We start from the raw sequence: 18,942 nt of genomic DNA, 5'->3' as shown, positions 1-18,942 counted from the left end.
CGGCGGCCGGGACCCCAGACCAGCAGTGGGCTGATGGGCTGAGCGGATCAGCCCACTGCCGGTCTGGGGTTCCGTCTATTGGCTCCTGCCACCCAGGGTCCCTGCTGCCAGCCCGGGGTCCTGGCCCTGCCCACATAGAGTGGGTACCTACCTTCTCCCTGGTTCTGGCCCATTCTCTTCCTCTCTCTCCGCACTGAGCTGAGGGTCGGAGTGCTAAAATGAGGGAGGGGGCTCAGGGTTGGAGCAGGAGGTTTGGATGTGGAGTACTTACCTTGGCAGCTCCCATTTGGTGTGAGGGGTGCAGGTGGGAATGTGGGGGGGGTGTGTGCAGGAGCTTCTATTTGGTGCTCAGGGTGGGGATGTAAGAGTCAGGGCATGAGGTGTGGGGGGCCTGGGTATGTGTGGCGGGTGCAGAAGTCAGGACAGAGGGCTGGGGTGTGTGTGATGGGGGTGCAGCAATCAGGGCTGGGGTCGTGGGGGGGGCTGGGGTCAGGGCAAGGGGCTGGGTGTCTGTGAGGGGGGTGCAGGAGTCAGGGCAGGAGGCTGGGGGTGTGGGCTGGGGGAGTCGTGGGGATGCTCCCAGCCACCTGCCCTGAGCAGCTCACGGCAGGGGGCTGGAGACAGTGGTGAGCTGGAGCCGGTTCTCACCGGTTCGCAGGAACCGGTTGTTAAATTTAGAAGTCCTTTTAGAACCTGTTGTTCCAGGACTACCGGTTCTATAAGGGCTTTATTTAACAAAAGCCCCAGCTCACTTCCCCCTCCTCTCCTGAATGCTCCGCCCCCACTTCTCTTCCCCCTCCCCTGCTTCCCGCGAATCAGATATTCGTAAAGCCTGAAACAAGCAGGGGGCAGGTAAGCTGGGCCGCGGGGGGAGGGGAGGTGTGGCCGGCTTAGCAGCTCCCTCCAGCCTGGCACCCCCGGCCGAGCGCCCCCAGCCGCAGCCCAGCCCCAGTCCCAGCCGAGTGCCCCTGGCTCTGGCTTGGCTCCTGGTCCGGGCAGAGCGCCCCTAGCCCCATCCTGTCCCGGCCCCAGCCAAGCACCCCCAGCTTTGGCCCCGCAACTCCAGCCCGGCCCCCGCGGCTCCGGCCGCCCGGCCCGGCCCCCGCGGCACCAGTGCTGGTTCCTGGCCCCGCGGCTCCAGCTGGCCCGGCCCCTGCGGCACCGGTGCTGGTTCCCGGCCCCACGGCTCCGGCCGGCCCGGCCCCCGCGGCACCGGTGCTGGTTCCCGGCCCCACAGCTCCGGCCCCGGCGGCACTGGTGCTGGTTCCCGGCCCCGCGGCTCCAGCCGGGCCCCCGCAACATTGGTGCTGGTTCCCGGCCCTGCGGTTGCAGCTCCCGGCTTGGGCCCCACGGTGCTGGTCCCGGCAGAGCGGCTCCAGGCAGCACAGTAAGGGAGCAGGGAGGGGATGTTGGAAGAGGGCAGGGGAGTTTGGGGGTTGTGGGGGGGTGGATAGGGGTGGGGCGGTCAGAGGGCAGGGAACAGGGGGATTGAATGGTGGCAAGGGTCCTGGGGGGGGGCAGTCAGGAAGGAGCAGGGGTTGGATGGGGTGGCGGGGGGCAGTCAGGGGCAGGGATTCCAGGGGCGGTCAGGGGACAGGGAGAAGGGGTGGTTGGATAGGGGCAGGGGTCCCGGGGGGCCATCAGGAATGAGAGGAAGCATTGGATGGGGCGGCAGGGGGTAGTCAGGGGACAGGGAAGGGGGGTGGATCGGGCAGGGGTCCTGGGGGAGCATCAAGGAACGTGGGGGGTTGGATGGGGCAGGAGTCTGGGGGGGCAGCCACATCCCCCTCCTGGGGTAAGGAGGAGGGAACCTGTTAATATTTTGGCAGCTCATCACTGGCTGGAGGGGATATGCCCTGATTCCACCCTCCTTCCCCCCAAGGCCCCGTCCCCACCTCTTCTCCGGAGCACGAGCACGCTGCGGCTATGGTTCCTGCTCTTCTTCTCCTCCTCCCTCTCCAGGGCTATCAGCTGTTCTGCGGCAGGGAGGGAGAGGAGGAGGGAGAGGAGGAGGCACGCTAGGGGAAGAGGCAGGGGCGGAGAAGAGCAGGCTGGGCCGGGGAGTATTTTTAATGGCACGCTGCTGCCTGCAAGGGTCCCCAGCAGCGGGCTGAGCAGGGCCGGTGGCCAGGACCCCAGCAGGCAGCAGCATGCCATAGGTTGCCGACCCCTGGAGTACACGATTACAGCGGTCCTTTCAGGCCTTGGAATCTATGAAACACAGTTAGCAACTGGCATCTTGTCTTTCAGACCACAAGCTCTTTGGGAGCAGAACTTGCATTTACATCTGCATTGCACTGAACGCAGTGGGGCACATCTTGGTGTGGCCCTTAGCCATTACTGCTATAGAAATGTTTGCTAATAAGCAGCAGACATACCCCCAGCGAAGAGGCAGGAAGGAAGGTTATGAGTTGCTACTGCAGGAAGGCCTATGCGATTTTCTGTCATTTGCAGTATTTGTCCAAGTACACTACAACTGTGCCAGTTACCCCACTCCACAGCTTTGGGCCATTTCCTGCTCTCTAGGACTTTCACAGCTAAATCCCCGTCAGCTGCTTGTATTCTGATACCCGAGCCAGGCAGCAATTTGCTAGAAACCCTGGCTCCTGAGATGGACACGCCCAGAGAGCAGCCTCTCAGACATCAAAATAGGAGATTATATAAGAGCCAGCTTCCAGGCCATCAGCATTATCCCTGGCAATAAAGCAGCTGTACTTAAGTCACCCATATGGTCACTTCCATACAGGCTGTGCTGAAGAGAAGACTGGCGTTTTTTCAATATTTTAAGAAAATCTATAATACACACACAGACAAAATCCTCACAATCAGCCATGCAGAGATGGCCTGGGCAGGAGATTTTCAGGCCACGGGCACTGGAAAACAGCAAGCATCTATTTCCAAGGACAGTGGTTACTTATTAATTGCAGAGCTGCTTCTGCTCTTCTAGCTTAAATTTCTCCAGAGCAAACAAGCCTGTGCAGAGCTCTGCAAAGCACAGAAGGAAGCAGTACTGGCCAGGATATTGTATTCCTAAATACAGCGGTAGGAGGAAGTTGATACACAGGTGACTGGTATAGCAATGATGGGCATTGGGTATTTCAAAACCATCCAACGGGCCCCTTTACAGAGCCCAGACCCAGCTGCAGCGACCATGGATCAGATTCCCCTTCACTGCACTCGGGGGTCTGCTCACCTCTTGCTAACACTTGTTCCTCTTTCCAGTGATGCTGGACTGTTGCTTGCCAAGGGTTCTCTATGGGGAGCTTGGGCTGCTCCCCCAGGGTATCAGTGAGAGGCAGCTTGCCTCCATTTTTCGCCTATGGTGATGGTTACTGCTGGCCCGAGCTACAGAGGCTGATGTTGGTCTGTCCAGATAACAGCTGGATGAGCCTTATAATAATAAATATAATATTATAACAGCTGGATGAGCCTTAAACCCCCACTCCGCAACTCAGCAGCACTCTCCAACCTCAGACACTGGCCAATACTGGCAATCAAATGATCCCAAGCTAAAAGCCTCTCTCGCTGCTGCCCCCAGACAGCAAGCTCCTCATACCACACATACAAGATTTCCCCCCCAATACCTCAGCACTCGCTGCTGCTGCCAGTTGCACAAAAATGCTAAATTCTGGGGCTACTTGGCCACTTCCTCCTCATGCCTGTGAGTACATGCCAGCCCATGCCATTCTCTGCACACAGAAAGTCACCCACTTGCAGCAAAGCTCCCTGACTCTGTAATTGCATGCACGCTCACTCACACTCCACCAGATGAGGTCCTTTAGAACAATGCAATCAAGAACAAAAAGAGCCTCTTTGTTATCTGCCTGCCTGGGTTCCAGCAGAATAAGCAGATGGACAATAAATCGCATGTATCTGTTACATATTTTGTCTTTTTAACTTTGTATTCAGCTCAGAATTCAGTGATAAACATTGCACAGAGGAAGCAGCAGAATGCTAGCTACTGCAGTCCTCTCTCTGCAGTTCACTAGTCTGAAAACAAAGGCGGGTAGAGAGGGGCAATTCAGAATTTTCCCCCAGGCACAGGTCACAAAGGCAGTGATCCTGCAAAACTCACTTGGAGACCTCTCTTTTGTATTGGTAGCTTAAGAAATACTCAGTTCTTTTGCTTCAGGCTGGCTGTGACCACCAACTCTTCCTGGTGAAAGAGACCAAAACATGGGCTACTTGCAGTTAGGGCTCTAGGAGTCAGCTACAGAGCATTAGCATCAGTTACTTTTTCACTTAAATAGTCCCAACAAGTATTCACTGGATCTTTCAAATTGCATTTAAAAAAAAAAAAAAAGGTAGACTAACCAAATGGCCCAGCTGCTACTGGGAAAAAATGTCCCATGCCACAATGTGCTTTTTCAAAAAATCTATTTTTATGTTTTCCTGCACTTTAACTTCATTCTGTAATTCAGGAAACACCCACATCCCTTTCATTACAGAGGAAGGGTCTGCCAGATTTTTCTGTGGAGTAAAAGGCAACAGGAAGACTGAAAGTTAATTTTCCATAAATAAAATTACCGTTATTTCTGGACAGCTGCCCATTTCAGTACATGAGCATCTCAACAAAGTCGGGGGTAGGGCAGAGGGAAGAGAAAAAGAATTTGATTACATTTTCATGAGATTCAGAATCACAACGCCTGTCATCTAAAAAAATTATAATCAAGGGTCATTCATCACAAGAAAGTAACACTTCCAAACAAGCAGGACTTTATTAATCAGTCTCTGCTAATTTAAGGGGCAATAAAAGAATTCATGCACACACACAACCTGTGGAAGATAATTCCACTATTGCTTTCCCACTAGGTTATGTGATTTATTAGTCAATTGCAGTGGAAGTTCAAAATAAAAACTGGCCTTGGAAACAAGAAGCAGGAAAAAACCTTATCCTGCCACTTTCCTGATACATTTGGACTAGATCTGGTCAGGAAGTGATTTCCCCAACTTGCAGAAAAAGTGTTCAATTTTTTTTCATACCGAAAGAAATGAACACGTTTTGATATTTGGGTTGGGGTGGGATTATATGCATATTTCAGCAAAAGGATACCGTTTTTGCAACATTTTCCATCAAAAAAGTGTTTCAACAGAAAATTTTGGACCAGCTCTGACTCTGCTCTCGCCACTCCCTTGAATACATACCACCTTGGCTGGCATAGAACCAGCACTGGCTCTGTGGCACAGTCTCCCCTACACCCCCTTCCTTGGACCCCACAGAGCCCTCTCCCCCTCCTCCCCCCCCCCATAAAGCCAGGTCTCCATGGGAGTCAGGCAGCAGAGGCTGAGCTGGGGCCTGGGAGGAGCCAGGGAGCAGCCACAGCCCATGGCATGCAAAGATGGCTTCTATCCAAGCAGATTTCTGCATGCTGTTGCTGCAAAGTAGGGAGAGTGGGGTATCTCTCTTCTCTCTCTAGGTTATCACCTGCTCCGTGCATCTAGGCAGCTCATTTACGTAGCTGTGGGTGGATGGTCACTCAGAGGCAGCATGGCACCTGTATAAACCCATCTTCCCTGAGACCATGGAGCAAGAGGGTGGGGGAAGTAAAAGCGCCCATAGCTTCTGCAGGACTGATGCTTCCACTCATCACAAATCCTGGGAATGCTGACCTGATCCCTCCCTAGACGGGGAAGATTGGAAGTGAACTCTGTGAGGTCATGGTTTCTCTGGCTCACTCCCATCGGTACTTCTGCTCGGGCACAATATGACCCCATCTCCCTGACTGCACCTGGGGCAGTCAGGAGAGGACAGTCTTCTCCACTACCAACAGCAACCAGTGATTCCACGAGAACAGTCACCCAGAGAGCAGGGAGAAAGAAACTAACGTCAGACTGGGGCCTCCAGGAAAACAGACGCAGTATTTTCAGCTTAAAAGGGAAAGATTCACACAAGGGATGAAATCCAGCAGGCTGAGTTATTCCCGCCCCCACAAAAAGACTTACTTAGAAGGGGAGAAAAAGCAAATTCCTATTTCTGAGTGTTTACTTGGAGATGGCTGGGGCGGAATGAAAGTGCACAACCCTTCCCAAAGCTTTGAACACTCAGATGCTATCATAACCCCATGGTATTTCTCTATCAAAATAAACAACCAGGAGAAGCAAGGACTGGAGAAGATGGATACTTGAGCTGTCACACACTTCACTACATGGCAGTAGATCATAAGAGGGAGATGGGAATTATCCTCCAGGGTGGGAATAACCTGCAAGCAGCACTAACCAAAACTAAGCCAGAATGCAAAGCTAACTAATTCAATCAGAAAGTGATCTGGGTAATGGAGATTAATTCCCCGTGCCTTTAAAATGATCCTAATCTTCAGCAGTAATTCCCAGGACTCTAAGACCATGACAGGTTGGAGAAGGGAGCAAGTCAAAGCTATGTTCTAGTTGGTGCCAAGCCACATTCTGGACCGTGTACTTTTCACGTAATAAAAGCAGTATTGGAAGAGGTACATTTTCAAATGGCAGCAAGGCACAGGAAGGAGTCAGGAGACCTGGACTCTAGTCCCAGCTTGGCCACGACCAGCTCTATAAGCTGGGGAAAGTCACTAAAACCAGGATGTTCAACTGGAGATGCCCTGGGTCTGATTTTTAGGGGCAGGGGGAAGCAGTCATCTCTTCAACTGCAGTCAACAGGAACTGTGGGTACTTGGTGCTTCTGAGAATGGGGTCCAAGGTGCCATCCCCAAATTCAGAAGCCACTTTTTAAAATATAATTGTCTTCGTGGCTCAGTTTCCCCATATGTAAAATGAAACTAACACTGCTTTACCTACCTTTGTAAAGTGCTGTGAGCTCCATTAGTGAAAAGTGCACCATAAGTAGAGTATTTTACATACATTTACAGTAAAGGAGAACAAAGCAGTTCAGAGACTTTGGAAATGGCTTGGATGAGACATGCTCTGTATTTCAACATGCAGAATTGAGGGGAGGAGACATGTAGTTAACCTTTGGATTCTAGCTCTTTGCTGTCTGTAGATGCTGCTGGAACTCATTTCTGATTTTGACCTCCCATTCTTCCCACTACTGCCAAGTTCTCCTGTCTTTCTAAAAACAACTTTGCCCATCCTCTGAAAAGTCAATGTGTCCCAACTCAGGCAGGTCTCAGGGCACCGCCATCCTAGCAATACTGGTCAGATCAAAGCCACTCAGCACTCACAATCAGGGTGAGATTTGCAGATGATTGTAGACCAGTCAGCCTAACTTCATTATCTGGAAAGATATTGAAACAAGTTATAAAACAATTAAATTTGTAAGCACCTAGTGAATAACAGGGTTATAAGGAATAGCCAGTATGGATTTGTCACAAATAAATCATGTCAAACCAAACTAATTTCCTTCTTTGACAGGGTTACTCGGCTAATGGACGGGGAGAAGCAGATGTGGTGCACCTTGATTTTAGTAAGACTTTTGACACAGTGCCACATGACATTTTCATAAGCAAACTAGAGAAATGTGGTCTAGATGAAATTACTGTAAGGTTGGTGCAAAAGTGGTTGAAAGACTGTAATCAAAGAGTAGCTGTCAATGGGTTGCTGTCAAACTAGGAGAGTAAATCCAGTGGGGTCCCACAAGGGTCAGTCCTAGGTCTGATACTAGTCCAATATTTTCATTAATGATTAGGATAATGGAGTGGAGAGTATGCTTATATGCTTTGTGGGAGAAACCAAGCTGGGAGGGGTTGCAAGCACTCTGGAGGACAGGATTAGAATTCACAACAACTTTGACAAATTGGAGAATTGATTTCAATTCATCAAGATGAAATTTAATAAAGACAAGCACAAAGTACATCACTTAGGAAGAAAAACTAAATGTACAACAACAAAACGGGGAATTACTGGCTAGGTAGTGGTACTGCTGAAAAGGATCTGGGGTTTATAGTGGATCACATATTGAATCAGAATCAACAATGTGATGCAAAAAAGGCTAATATCTTGGGGTGTATTAACAGAAGTGTTGTATGTAAGACACAGGAGGTAATTGTCCTGCTCTACTTGGCACTGCTGAGGCCCCAGCTGGAGTATTGTGTCCAGTTCTGGGCACCACACTTTAGGAAAGATGTGGATAAACTGGAGGGAGTCCAGAGAAGAGCAACAAAAAAGATGAAAAGGTTTAGAAAATCTGACCTGTGAGGAAAGGTTAAAAAACCTGGGCATGTTCAGTCTGGAGAAAAGATGACAGAGAGAGGACCTGATAACAGACTTGAAATATGCTAACAGTGGTTATAAAGAGGATAGGGATCATTTGTTCTCCATGGCCTCTGAAGACAGGACAAGAAGTAATGGGATAAATCTGCAGCAAGGGAGATTTAAGTTAGACATTAGGAAAACGTTTCCAGCCATAAGGGTAGTTAAGCTCTGGAATAGGCTTCAAAGGGAGGTTGTAGAATCTTTGTCACTGCAGTTTTTTAAGAACAGGTTGGACAGACACCTGCCAGGGATGGTCTAAGTTTATTTGGCCCTGTACAGCCCAGGGGGCTGGACTTGATGGCTTCTCAAGGTCCCTTCCAGCCCTACCTTTCTATGAATCTATGATCTCAGCACACTGGGTGCACAACAGACACTGAGCGGTTTTGAAAAATCTGGTCCCAGCTGCAGAACCGAGCATTTGAGAGATTGGCCCCCCTCCTCATCACCTGGGTCAGCCATACACACCCATCTGGGCAGGGGATCAGACAACTCAGCAGAGATCCCAATCACCCTGTCCCAGCAAGCGCACACAGGGACTCTCCCAGGGAGCCAATACCAGAGGACGAAATCAAGTGGAGCCCTCACAACTTTACAAATACAAACAATGCAGGTGTTCCCCCCTAACTAACCAAAGCAGCAGAGGTTTAGCTGTAACCCTTTCCCTGCCACGCCCTATACCTGTAGACTCTACTCATCATGTTAACTCTGACAAGAGAGCCATAGACCAAGGGTCCAGTATGTATAAAAAACAGTTATAACATGCTCAGCTGCCCTCTGCTCCCAGAGAGGGGGAGCCTGCAAACTGGAAAGCGGGGGCACTGCCTTATTCCCAGGCAGGGGTGCACACAGGGTGGGGAGGGGAGACAACAGCTGCCCGCCCCGCCCCCGGGAAGAACGCGCAGACTGGGGATGGGCTCAGTTCTCGGGAAGGGAGAAATGGGGTTGCAAGGCAAGGGAGCACCCAAGGTGGGCAGCACGGGGGGTCGCAGCCCCTACTGCCGGGTTGGGGCTGCACCCGGGATGGAGGGAGAGTAGCAGTCCCTTTTCCCAGGCTGCGGGGAGTGTGTGAAAGGGAGACACTAGTCCCTCCTGGGAGCGGGGAGGAGAGCTGCGGCTAGGCTGGCGAGCGCAAGGGGGTAGCCCCTCTTCCCGGGCGGGAGTGCCCCAAATTGGGGAGCGAGGGCGGGACCGGTCCGTGCCCGGGGGGATGCCCCAGACTGGGGAGAGAGGGGGGACTGGTCCGTGCGGAGGGCTCCGGGCACTCACCGAAGTAGACGGCCTTGGCGCACCGGGGGCACTTGGCTGCCATGCCGCGGGTCGCGCAGCCGGCGAGACGCGCTGCTGTGTGCGGGTTTCTCAGCTCCGCCCGGCCCAAGCTCCGCTCCGCGCCGCCCACAGCCCGGCAGCCCATTGGCCGCGCTGCCGAGCTGGGGCGACTCCCTTCCCGCGCGGCGCCGCTGAGACCCACGCGCGGGCCGGGCCGGGCCTGCCAGCAGGTGCAGGGAGCAGCCCCCATAGCCCCCGCCCAGCTGCTCGAGGCGCCCCCCCCCCATTACACGGGGCTGCGCTGTCTGCACCCCCCGAGCGTGGGGCCGGAACCGGGGCCGGCTGGAGACACGGGCCAGCACGAGCTGGGAGTTGAACCTGCTGCCGCGCATCTCTAGTCCCTGCGGAGCGCAGAGCCAGGGCTGGAGGCTGGGAGCCGCAGGGCTCCTCGGACCCTGGCCCAGGGCGAACGGCACCCCGCCCGGGGCTGTCCGGTCCCAAACACCTGGGCAGAGCAGGAGAGGGGCCCCCAGGTGTCCACTTCGCACCCTCCCCCCAGCCCAGCCACGCTGGCCCCACCTGACCAGGGAAGGTCAGTGCCCCTGGATGTGTAGACACGCCAGCCCCAAAGGCAGCAGGGAGTTACAGACCCAAAACGGATGGCGAAGTAAGAGGCCCAAGTCCAGGAGAAAGGCATGTGTGATGGGAAGGCACTGACAGGGAGTCAGGGGGCACAGCGCTCCTGGCCAGCTGTGGAGGTGACGGTTCCCACCCCTGGGTGGCAGGTGGCAGTGAAAGGGCAAAGAGGAGGATGGCGATAGGGGAGATGAGCAGGATTAGGTCCGTACCTCTTTTCAAAATCAAAGGAAACAGGTTGTGCTCAAAACTACCTACAACAAATCTCATTGATCAGTTTGCTTAATTGCAACCTCTTTCCTCCCAGCAGAGCCGGGGTATGAGAGCTGAAGGTGATCTAACTACATGGATCATCCCAAGGGGAACTAATCATCCATTTTCAAACCAGGAGGAGGAGACAAGACACAGGGTGGGATTTTCCTGCTCCCATTCACATAAACGGGAGTTGAATACCCATGGAGAGCAGGATCACGCTCCATGTGTGTGTGCACATATTGCTGGTAAGGGTTCTGCAAAAGCCAATGCCTAAAATAGATCCGTTCTATATACATTCTTATGCCATACTCAGCACTATAGTAGCTGAGTGCCTTCCTGTAGTCACCTGACTAGCATCTGTCATGGGTTTGTTCTCTCATCCTTGCTCCACAGGGAGAAAGGTGTACAGGGGAGTGTTTTGATTTGGGAAAAAAATTAATACACACACACATGTGACTCTGTGTCCATTAGTGACCGCATGTCAAAGAAACATACCTTGCCCTTGGAGCTGACGGTGGTGAAGTTTGGGATGATCTTTAGTTTCTGGGGGAATTCATTCCACAGTCTGGTACCAGCCCCCACAAAAGGTTTGGCACCTGCACAGACAAGCGTTCCCCTTGGGCTAGAGTGTGCCACTGTGCCAGAGGAGTGAAGTTCTCAGCCATGGACCTCAGCCCGGGCTTTAGGCCCTTTCACATACCTTGAGTCCAGGCCATGGAGCTCCTTGAAGGACCAAGACCTTGAACCTGACTTGATAAATATGGGAACCCAGTGTAGGGAGTGGAGGGCAGGTTTGATGTGCTGGTGGTTACTGAGCCTGCGTTGCTGAGGAGACACACTGCAGTGTTCTGTACTACTTGGAATGTCTCAAGGGCTGAAGGCTAGGTGACCAGCTATATCACATTGCTGTCATCCAGACAAGAGGTGACAAAGGCAAGAAGAACTGAGGCCAGGTCTCCATCCACCAGAATGGAACGGAGGCTCCGAGCCAGAGATGGTAGAAAGCGTTACTCACAGATGCATTCCTACAATAGGGAAGTTTTTCTGAACATAATGAATTGTCTGAGTAAGGATGCCTGTTAACTTAAAAGCTTATAAATAAATGGTGCCATTCAGTAGTGTTTACAAAGGGTCTACCACACCATATGAGACACAGGTAGGTTTGAACACTGCTTCAGGTCAGAGGCAGTTTTCAACAGCAGGAATAGCAAAGGGTTTTGGAAAGGGTCCTTCTTTGAAAACTAGACCAGGTTCTCTGACAATGAAGCTGAGAGACACAAAAAGTGGCATCGATGGATAATGTCTTTGTCGTCAGCCTGCTCCTTTTCAAAGGTCAAGGCAAACATCATAACTGCTGGAATCAGTCCTTCCCATCAGTTCCCCCTTGGCCTAGGATGAAAAGGTCCAGTCATCAAAGGTTGTTAGGTTCCTAACTTCAACGGAAATCAAAGGGAGTTTGGTGCCTAAATACCTTTGAGGATCTGGGTGAAAATGCCCAGCTCTGTTTTCCAGAGGGGGTAACAGAAGTCCTGATTGTCCCCAACTTGATCCTGGTGCAGCTATTTCTACCCGAGCATAGTCGTACCCAGTCCAAATGATAGCATTTTACTCAGATGTAGGTGACAAGGCGGCAGTCATACAGACTGCCTAGAGGGTTTAAGCAATTTGCAAAGATTACATAGGACGCTTATGGCAGAATTGGGGAAAGAACACTGAACTGGGAAGTGATGGACGCACATCTGAGCTATCAGGTCACAGTGCCTCTGATGCAAACAGCTTAACGCCTCCGTACTTACTTAGGCTACCTGTAAAAATAGGGCTACTTCCACCCACCTTTTTGACCTCTGCAAGGGGATAAAAGCACTGTGTATTGTATATGCAATGTATTATTAGCCACATTTTCCAGATACAGGATAATTTAAAATACCCCTAAGATTAAGTAGCCTGGACACCAGGCCTGGTATTGCAGTGGGTAAGGCATTGGCTGTGGAAACTTGAGCACATTGATGGGTGTGCTGTCACACTGACTAGCCGGCTTGTTAGGAGTTTGGGGGAGTATGGAAAGTGCTGCTCACCCTGCAAGGCTAGATTAGCTCTGTAATGGTGTCAGGTGTAAAATGAAGGATATAGTGCTCCACAGGAGCCATTTTCTCCTTGTCCAGTGACTGCCACTCCTTAACCTAGGATTCTGGTGACGCTTCCAGCTGATTTATTTAACATTTAGTTAAGGTGGTTGTGATGATATGTGATGATACTGCCTGCAGTACAAGTGTGTGTTTCTCATGGGGCAGACTGATGATGTCTTTATTGAGACATTTCCTGACTTTGAAGCAGGTGGGTTTAGTATGCGCAGGAAGAGCTCAGAGCACTGTTGTCACTGATTTTTTTGGATGGAATTCTGTGAAGCTCAGAAGTGTTGGTTGTCACAGGGTTAGCTTGCCCCAAAGTAACCAGGCCACCTCCTCACTGTGACCAAACCAGCGGCTCTCTCCAGCAGTCAGCACAGCCCCAACCTCCACGGTGTATGATGCAACAGGGCCTGGTTGCAAATGAGCTTCCCCTGCCATGACCTTTCAGGCCCTTTCCTGCCTGCTCCTGACTCGTGCCAACAAACCCAGGAAAGGGAGGAATTCCTGCATCTCTTGAACCCCAGATGGGTAGCAAACTCTATCACACTCATTGCTCAACTGTGGGTACTCAGTCACATCCCATGTGGGGGCTGCTGGGAGATGTACGAGCCCACAGACGCTCCAGGCCTCCATGTCTCGTGGAGATCTGGGGAACACAGCTGCTTCACCATCCTTTGTTTCCAAGAGTGCTCCCATGCCCCTCCTCACTCCTGCGTGTCCAGACTCTGCACAGAGCTGCGAGATCCAGAGATGTGCCCTCTTCCCCTTCCAGGCCCACAGAAGCCTGAGCAGCATCAAGGCCTTGCAAAAATAAAAGGATTATTCCTCATTTATTGCCAGACCATCGAACAGCTAGCAGTGCCCAGGGAGTTGCAGCACAATTTTGCTTGGTTACCATGGCAACCACAGTGTCAAAATCCCTTCAGCTGTTTATTAAACAGAGAGAAGACTCAAGATGAAATCCTGGAGATCTGACAGAGATGTTCTTTGTTCGGAAGGGTCTGGCTAGGGTTTTTAGCAAAGGTATCGGGCAGACGGCTCCTTGCTAATATTAAAAGGGACAGCGGGGGAGAGCAGGTTAGGCTGGATGCTGGATTTCAGTCCAACAGTTCAGCTGGCTGATTTATTTTAGCAAATAGTAAATTTTCAGATAAATGCATTTTTCAGGGCACCAAACTATTTGTGAATTTGAGTCTAATTCAGTGAACAGTTTCAGTCAAAAAAAACCCTGAAAACAAAAATTCCATCCCTGTCAAAATAGATTCCTAGATTCTAAGGCCAGAAGGGACCATTGTGGACATCTAGTCTGACCTGCATAGCACAGGCCAGAGACCTGCCCCCAAATAATTCCTTGAGCAGATCTTTCAGAAAAACATCCAATCTCGATGTAAAAATTGTCAGTGATGGAGAATCCACCACAACCCTTGGTAAGTTGTTCCATCCCCACCCCAGCGGGTGCTATAGGGCATCTTTCTAGCTGGCTGGCACCCACCTTCCGGCCAGGGCCTCTTGACTGTCTCCTCCCCCCTCTGCATCCCTGGCGATGCCACCAAACAGCCTGTATTCAGCAAAAGGGGTTACACTAACAGAACGGAAAAGAAAAACCTGTAGGCAGCTTCCTCCAGGCTATGGGCCCCTCTTACTTCAGAGGCAATATCACTGTCCATGTCAGAGGTAACTGGGCTCCAGTACAAGTCTCAGCTCTTTTCTTCTTCAGCTCAGGGTATCTGCACCTCTTTCTTCCAGGGCAGGGGCTCTGCAGGCTGTCAGCCCTATCTCCAGGGCCAGAGAAGCTCAGCCTGTTCCCTTCCTAGGGCAGCCCCCATCTGCATGGACTTCCCTCTTTAACACCTCCGCCAGTCCTGGAGTGATTTGCAGGTGCAGAAGGGCTGGACCATTCCAGCCCAAAGCATCTCCTTAACCCCTTCCATCCACTGGGGGGTTTATGTACCCCATGGCAATGCCATGTTAATTTTATTTCATTCCAGCTTTTTAATCAAAATCTTGTGTGGTACCAAGCCAAACACCTTACAGAAGTCTCAGTATATTATGGCAACACTATTAGCTTTATCAACAAATTTGTAATCCCATCATAAAAAGCAATCAAGTTAGTCTGACAATCAATTTTTCCATAAGCCCATGCTGATTGGCATTAATTACAGTACCCTCCTTTACAAAACGTCGCCTTTTGAAAATGTTGCCACAAAGCATTTCGACAGTTCGTTTCAAATCGATGTTTTCAACATGTTTCCTTTGACCCAAACAAAATGTTTTCAGCTTTTCGCTTTGGTGAGAATAAACGGTTAAAAAAAATCAGTTTGGGTTCAAACCAATTTTTTTCCTTTTTTGGTTTAGCCATTGAACAGAAAAAGTCAACTATTCACTCAGCTCTACTCAACAGTTGTCAGCAATTATTCCTGCTCTTAAAACAGAGATCACACATGCAGGAAGAAGATGGGGGGCTGTGCCTGTCAGTCCGAGGAGGTCTGAGAAGCTATATATGCAAAACATCCCCAAACAGATGTAGCTCTAGGCCCATCTCCCCAGTCTGGGCTGACATCTGGCTGGACTCTGGCCTATCCCTTTGCACACTTGGACAGGGCTGGTAGGGCGGCTCATCCTGCCATGCTGAGTTCTGTGGTTCAGAGTTAACTGGACAAGCTGAGGAGGATAAAGGGGGCACGCACAGGAGAGGATGACAGCAGGAATCAAGTCTTTCATCCCACAGACAGTTCAGCAAGGGAGGGCGCAATGTCTTCAGCGAGAGCCAAGACCCTTCATGCCTCTTTGCTCCAGGTATGAAAGCAGCCAGGCAGGAGTGCTGCAGGAGCAGCAGCTGGGGGTGAGAAGAGCACAAGGTGGGTCTTTGCACACACAGTTTTATAGTAAAAGTTAGTCCTGGCTAAATTATTATTTGTATTACAATAGCATGGTAAGGGCCCAGGGCCCCATTGTGCCAGGCACTGTGCAGACATGTCAACAGAGAAACTCCCTGGCCCCAAAAGCTTACAATCTAGATAGACAAAACAGACCCAGGGCGGTACCTATGGCAGGGAGGATATTAACCTGAAAGCTGCTGCAGGGCTGGTTAGTCTCCTGTTCCGGCCAGAAGGCTCCTGGTTTAGCTGCTCTACGTTATGCTTAGAGTCCTCCAGGAGTCTAACTACACAGAGTGCCAGCTGGAGGATTCTGACCAGACAGCCATAAGCCTAGCGCCTCCCAATCCACCCATGGCCATAGGCTTGGAATGACAGCTATGGTGAGCTTTAGCCAAAGATTCCTCACCTTCTCACCCCAGCCAGGGAGCAAATGGACACCCAGCTAGGGGCCAGCAACCCAGCCACAGCATCCCTCAGCTGATCCTGGAGCTGCCAGATCACCCTTCCAACCCAGGGCAATCACTCAGCAACAGCCCTCCCCACCCCAAAAGCTGCCAGAGTTACTTGGGCACAATGCACAGTGTTCCACCCAGCAGCTTGGAAACCAGACCATTGGTCATTTATGTTTGTTAATAAGGTAATTGCATATTCAGCTGTCACCCATATTAGTCCATTTTTATATAAGCTCTGAATTTCTGAACCAGCAGCTATGGTGAAGCAACTGGCCTCAGGTCATACAGCAGGTGAGTGGTGGAGCTGGGAAGAACAGCCAGTTCAGCTGGGCCCAGGCCAGTGCCATGTCTATTGGAACAAACTACTACCCGATACAGTGACTGAAACATATGGTATGGAGTTAGTATTTTAGGAACACTTGATGTTTTCTTCTGAGGCCTGGTCAAAAGATCTGGCACAAGCATGGTCACTAAGGGGTACATGGGTGACTGTGAGACTTGCGTGTGGATGGAGAATGTTGCAGTGGACATGGTTGCTGGTTGAACCTAGCTAAGGAGGGCTGGTGTGTTGTAGAGCAGCTGGATGCAGGGGGTTAACAGCCAGACCCAGCTAGGCTAGCAGCTCAATAGTGAGAATGACTGAGTCCATGTGCTCAGGGAGAGTCCTTTAAACTTACTTCTGCCTCATTACCTACAGAGCAGCCCAGTGGCACTGCCTAGGCAGGTGATGCACCAAGACCCCCTACTCATTGTATTACACCTTGTTCGCTTTACTGTTACCTTCTTCCCCCACCACACACCCTGCTTGTCCAGCTCCCCCAGCCCTTGCTTCTTGTCACAACATAGATAATCTGACCCCCAAAGAGATTGCAAGCTTTCTATTGCATGCCCCTGCCCCCCAGCACCCTGCATGTTGGCGCTCCAATCCCCGACTGGTGCATCTAGCCACAAATGCCACTGCTGCTACAATTGTATGTGGCTTTGTGGCCTGGAAACCTCCATCCAGCCCAGTTTTAGCAACAGGAATACTGGAAGCAGCAGAGGGAGAAGCTGCTGGTAAGACTTGCTGAGAACTGTGTGCATTAGCTGGCTTTCTTAAGTGGAACTGTCTTGCGATCATTTTTGCCATCTTTGTTCCAGGTGACCAGGATTTAGGTCCACATGGTAATTAAGAGAGAAGTGTCTCAAATCTATGTCAGTGATTTCTCTCCCAACAAGGAACTGCTCACTCGAAAATGACCTAGCAGCAATACTTAGTACTTCTGTGGTGCATTAGGCTAGCCCTGTATAAACATCACACTCATAATGGCCCTTCAAGGCACAATAAAAGCTCCCCTGCACAGGACCTATCACGCTGAATTACCTGCGAAGCACTAAGCACTCCATAAATTATAATTACCCTGATTCTTCAAATGAGGCAGCTTAGACAGGGAAGTTAAGAGATGTGCCAAAGGCCACACAGCAGGTTCCATAGCAAATGATACTAGAGCTCCCAAGTTTCTTGCTGACAGCCCATGCACAGTCCATTCAACCATGCTGCCTGCCAACAGTAGCCTGATCTTACATAATATATGAAAGGATTTTGGGGTAGGCTCCAGGGATTCAGTGAACTACTGGATTTGAAATTTACCACCTCCATTAGTTCAGCTGCAAGACTCCAGGCATCACTCACCCGGGACCTTGAGGTCCCGTTGCAGTTTCCGGAATGCCTGCAATGCATTTGCAATAAAAACCTTTAAGTGGCAATAGATAGAAACCACACAATGCAAGCGCAGAAACCTCAGCAGCTGCTGGAACAACAGTACCCACTTCAACACTACAGTACAGCAATTATGTTTGGTACCATGACATTCCTGCTGCATTTGTGTTTTGATTTAATTTGGTTATTCTAGTATGCCTGGGAGTGCATGGTGTAGTCAAGTTTCTCTCCGGCTGTAGATCTTTGGTATTTCTATTGTTGCAAAACAGTTTTGTTTCTCATCATGGCCTGCCATCAGAAGGGAATACATTCAGAGGGGAATTTAAAGATAAAATCCGATGTCATCAAACAATCTCTTTGGCTTGTGTAATTTCTCAGGGCTAATATCAGTCTCCCTGATCTTGCTAGGACACATTAACATTAGAATTCTTCCTTCTCTAACCTACTCACAGTTTCTTGGAGTCCTGTGGCACCTTATAGACTAACAGACGTATTGGAGCATGAGCTTTTGTGAGTGAATACCCACTTCGTCGGATGCCCCTCTGATACTTGAGTTTCTTGGAGTTATAGGCTGGCTCTTTAAAGGGGGCCTGAGGGAGCTGGGCACTGATAACTTTCAATGTGATCTAGGTAGCTAAATCCATTAGGCTGTGTTGCAAATCCCAGCAATAATGAGAAAAGTGAGAGGAAAAACTGTTTTTTCTGAAATCTAACAAGAATGAGACTGGATGAGTTTTCAGTTTAGTTTCCAGGTGTGGATATGGATGGAGCAGAGGATCAAACCTCCAGTTGGCAACCTATGCTGGAGCTCATGGCTTATACAGGGTGGATTTTCTTCTTCTCCATTAAAAAAAAAAAAAGATTTAAATGTACAGAGTGAGAAAAAATACCTGTGAGAAAGAGGTTTCATAGTTAAGCAGTTACATTATGGCCATCCCCCAAACTTCAAAGACTCCGAACTCAGGCTCCCCCCACCCAAATCACAAGGGTTTGTTTAATATTATGTTGTTTGTCTTTTGATGTGATTCCCTATCCCACCTCACTGTCTGTGTGAGTTCATGCCTGCCTCAGAGTGCACATCTATCTCAGTGTGCGCATGCATGTGCCTGCCTCAGTTTGTGTGTGTGAGAGACAAACAATTGGTGTCACCCCAGGTATTGAGAGAGGTGATTCTGGCTCTGCTGCAGCAGCTCACGCTGCGGCCTGACAGAGCTTTCAGCTTCTCTCCAACCCCAGCATTCTCCTGGGTGTCCCCCCAACATCTGCCCAGCCCCCAGATCCCACATGAGTTCCTCCTGCAGCTCTTGGGGCTCTTCACGCCCCCATCCTAGGCCTTGGAGGCAGCTGCAGCAGGGTCCTGTGAGAGATTTCAAGCCTCAAACCTGAGCCCGAGTGGCCCCAGGCAGTGTTCAGGTGACAGCCACCACCCAGCAGCTCACCTC

General features: G+C 50.6%; 1 protein-coding gene across 2 annotated transcripts in view; it reads right to left on the bottom strand.

Annotated features, from left to right (window-relative positions):
• Positions 1-9,582, bottom strand: part of CRIP2 (cysteine rich protein 2) — a 69,495-nt gene extending 59,913 nt beyond the window's left edge. The window contains exon 1 of one of the 2 annotated variants that reach the window (XM_045026306.1): positions 9,451-9,582. In XM_045026306.1, coding sequence (XP_044882241.1) covers positions 9,451-9,493 — 43 coding nt within the window. In that variant the 5' untranslated portion in view covers positions 9,494-9,582. Of the gene's footprint in view, positions 1-6,771; positions 6,812-9,450 lie in introns of those variants that run through there. The other variant, XM_045026307.1, reaches the window with a different exon arrangement.
• Between the last annotated feature and the right edge of the window lie 9,360 nt (positions 9,583-18,942).

The sequence above is a fragment of the Mauremys mutica genome, chromosome 8, assembly GCF_020497125.1.
Source record: "Mauremys mutica isolate MM-2020 ecotype Southern chromosome 8, ASM2049712v1, whole genome shotgun sequence".
NCBI lineage: Eukaryota > Metazoa > Chordata > Testudines > Geoemydidae > Mauremys > Mauremys mutica.
This window is presented reverse-complemented; position numbering and strand designations above follow the sequence as displayed.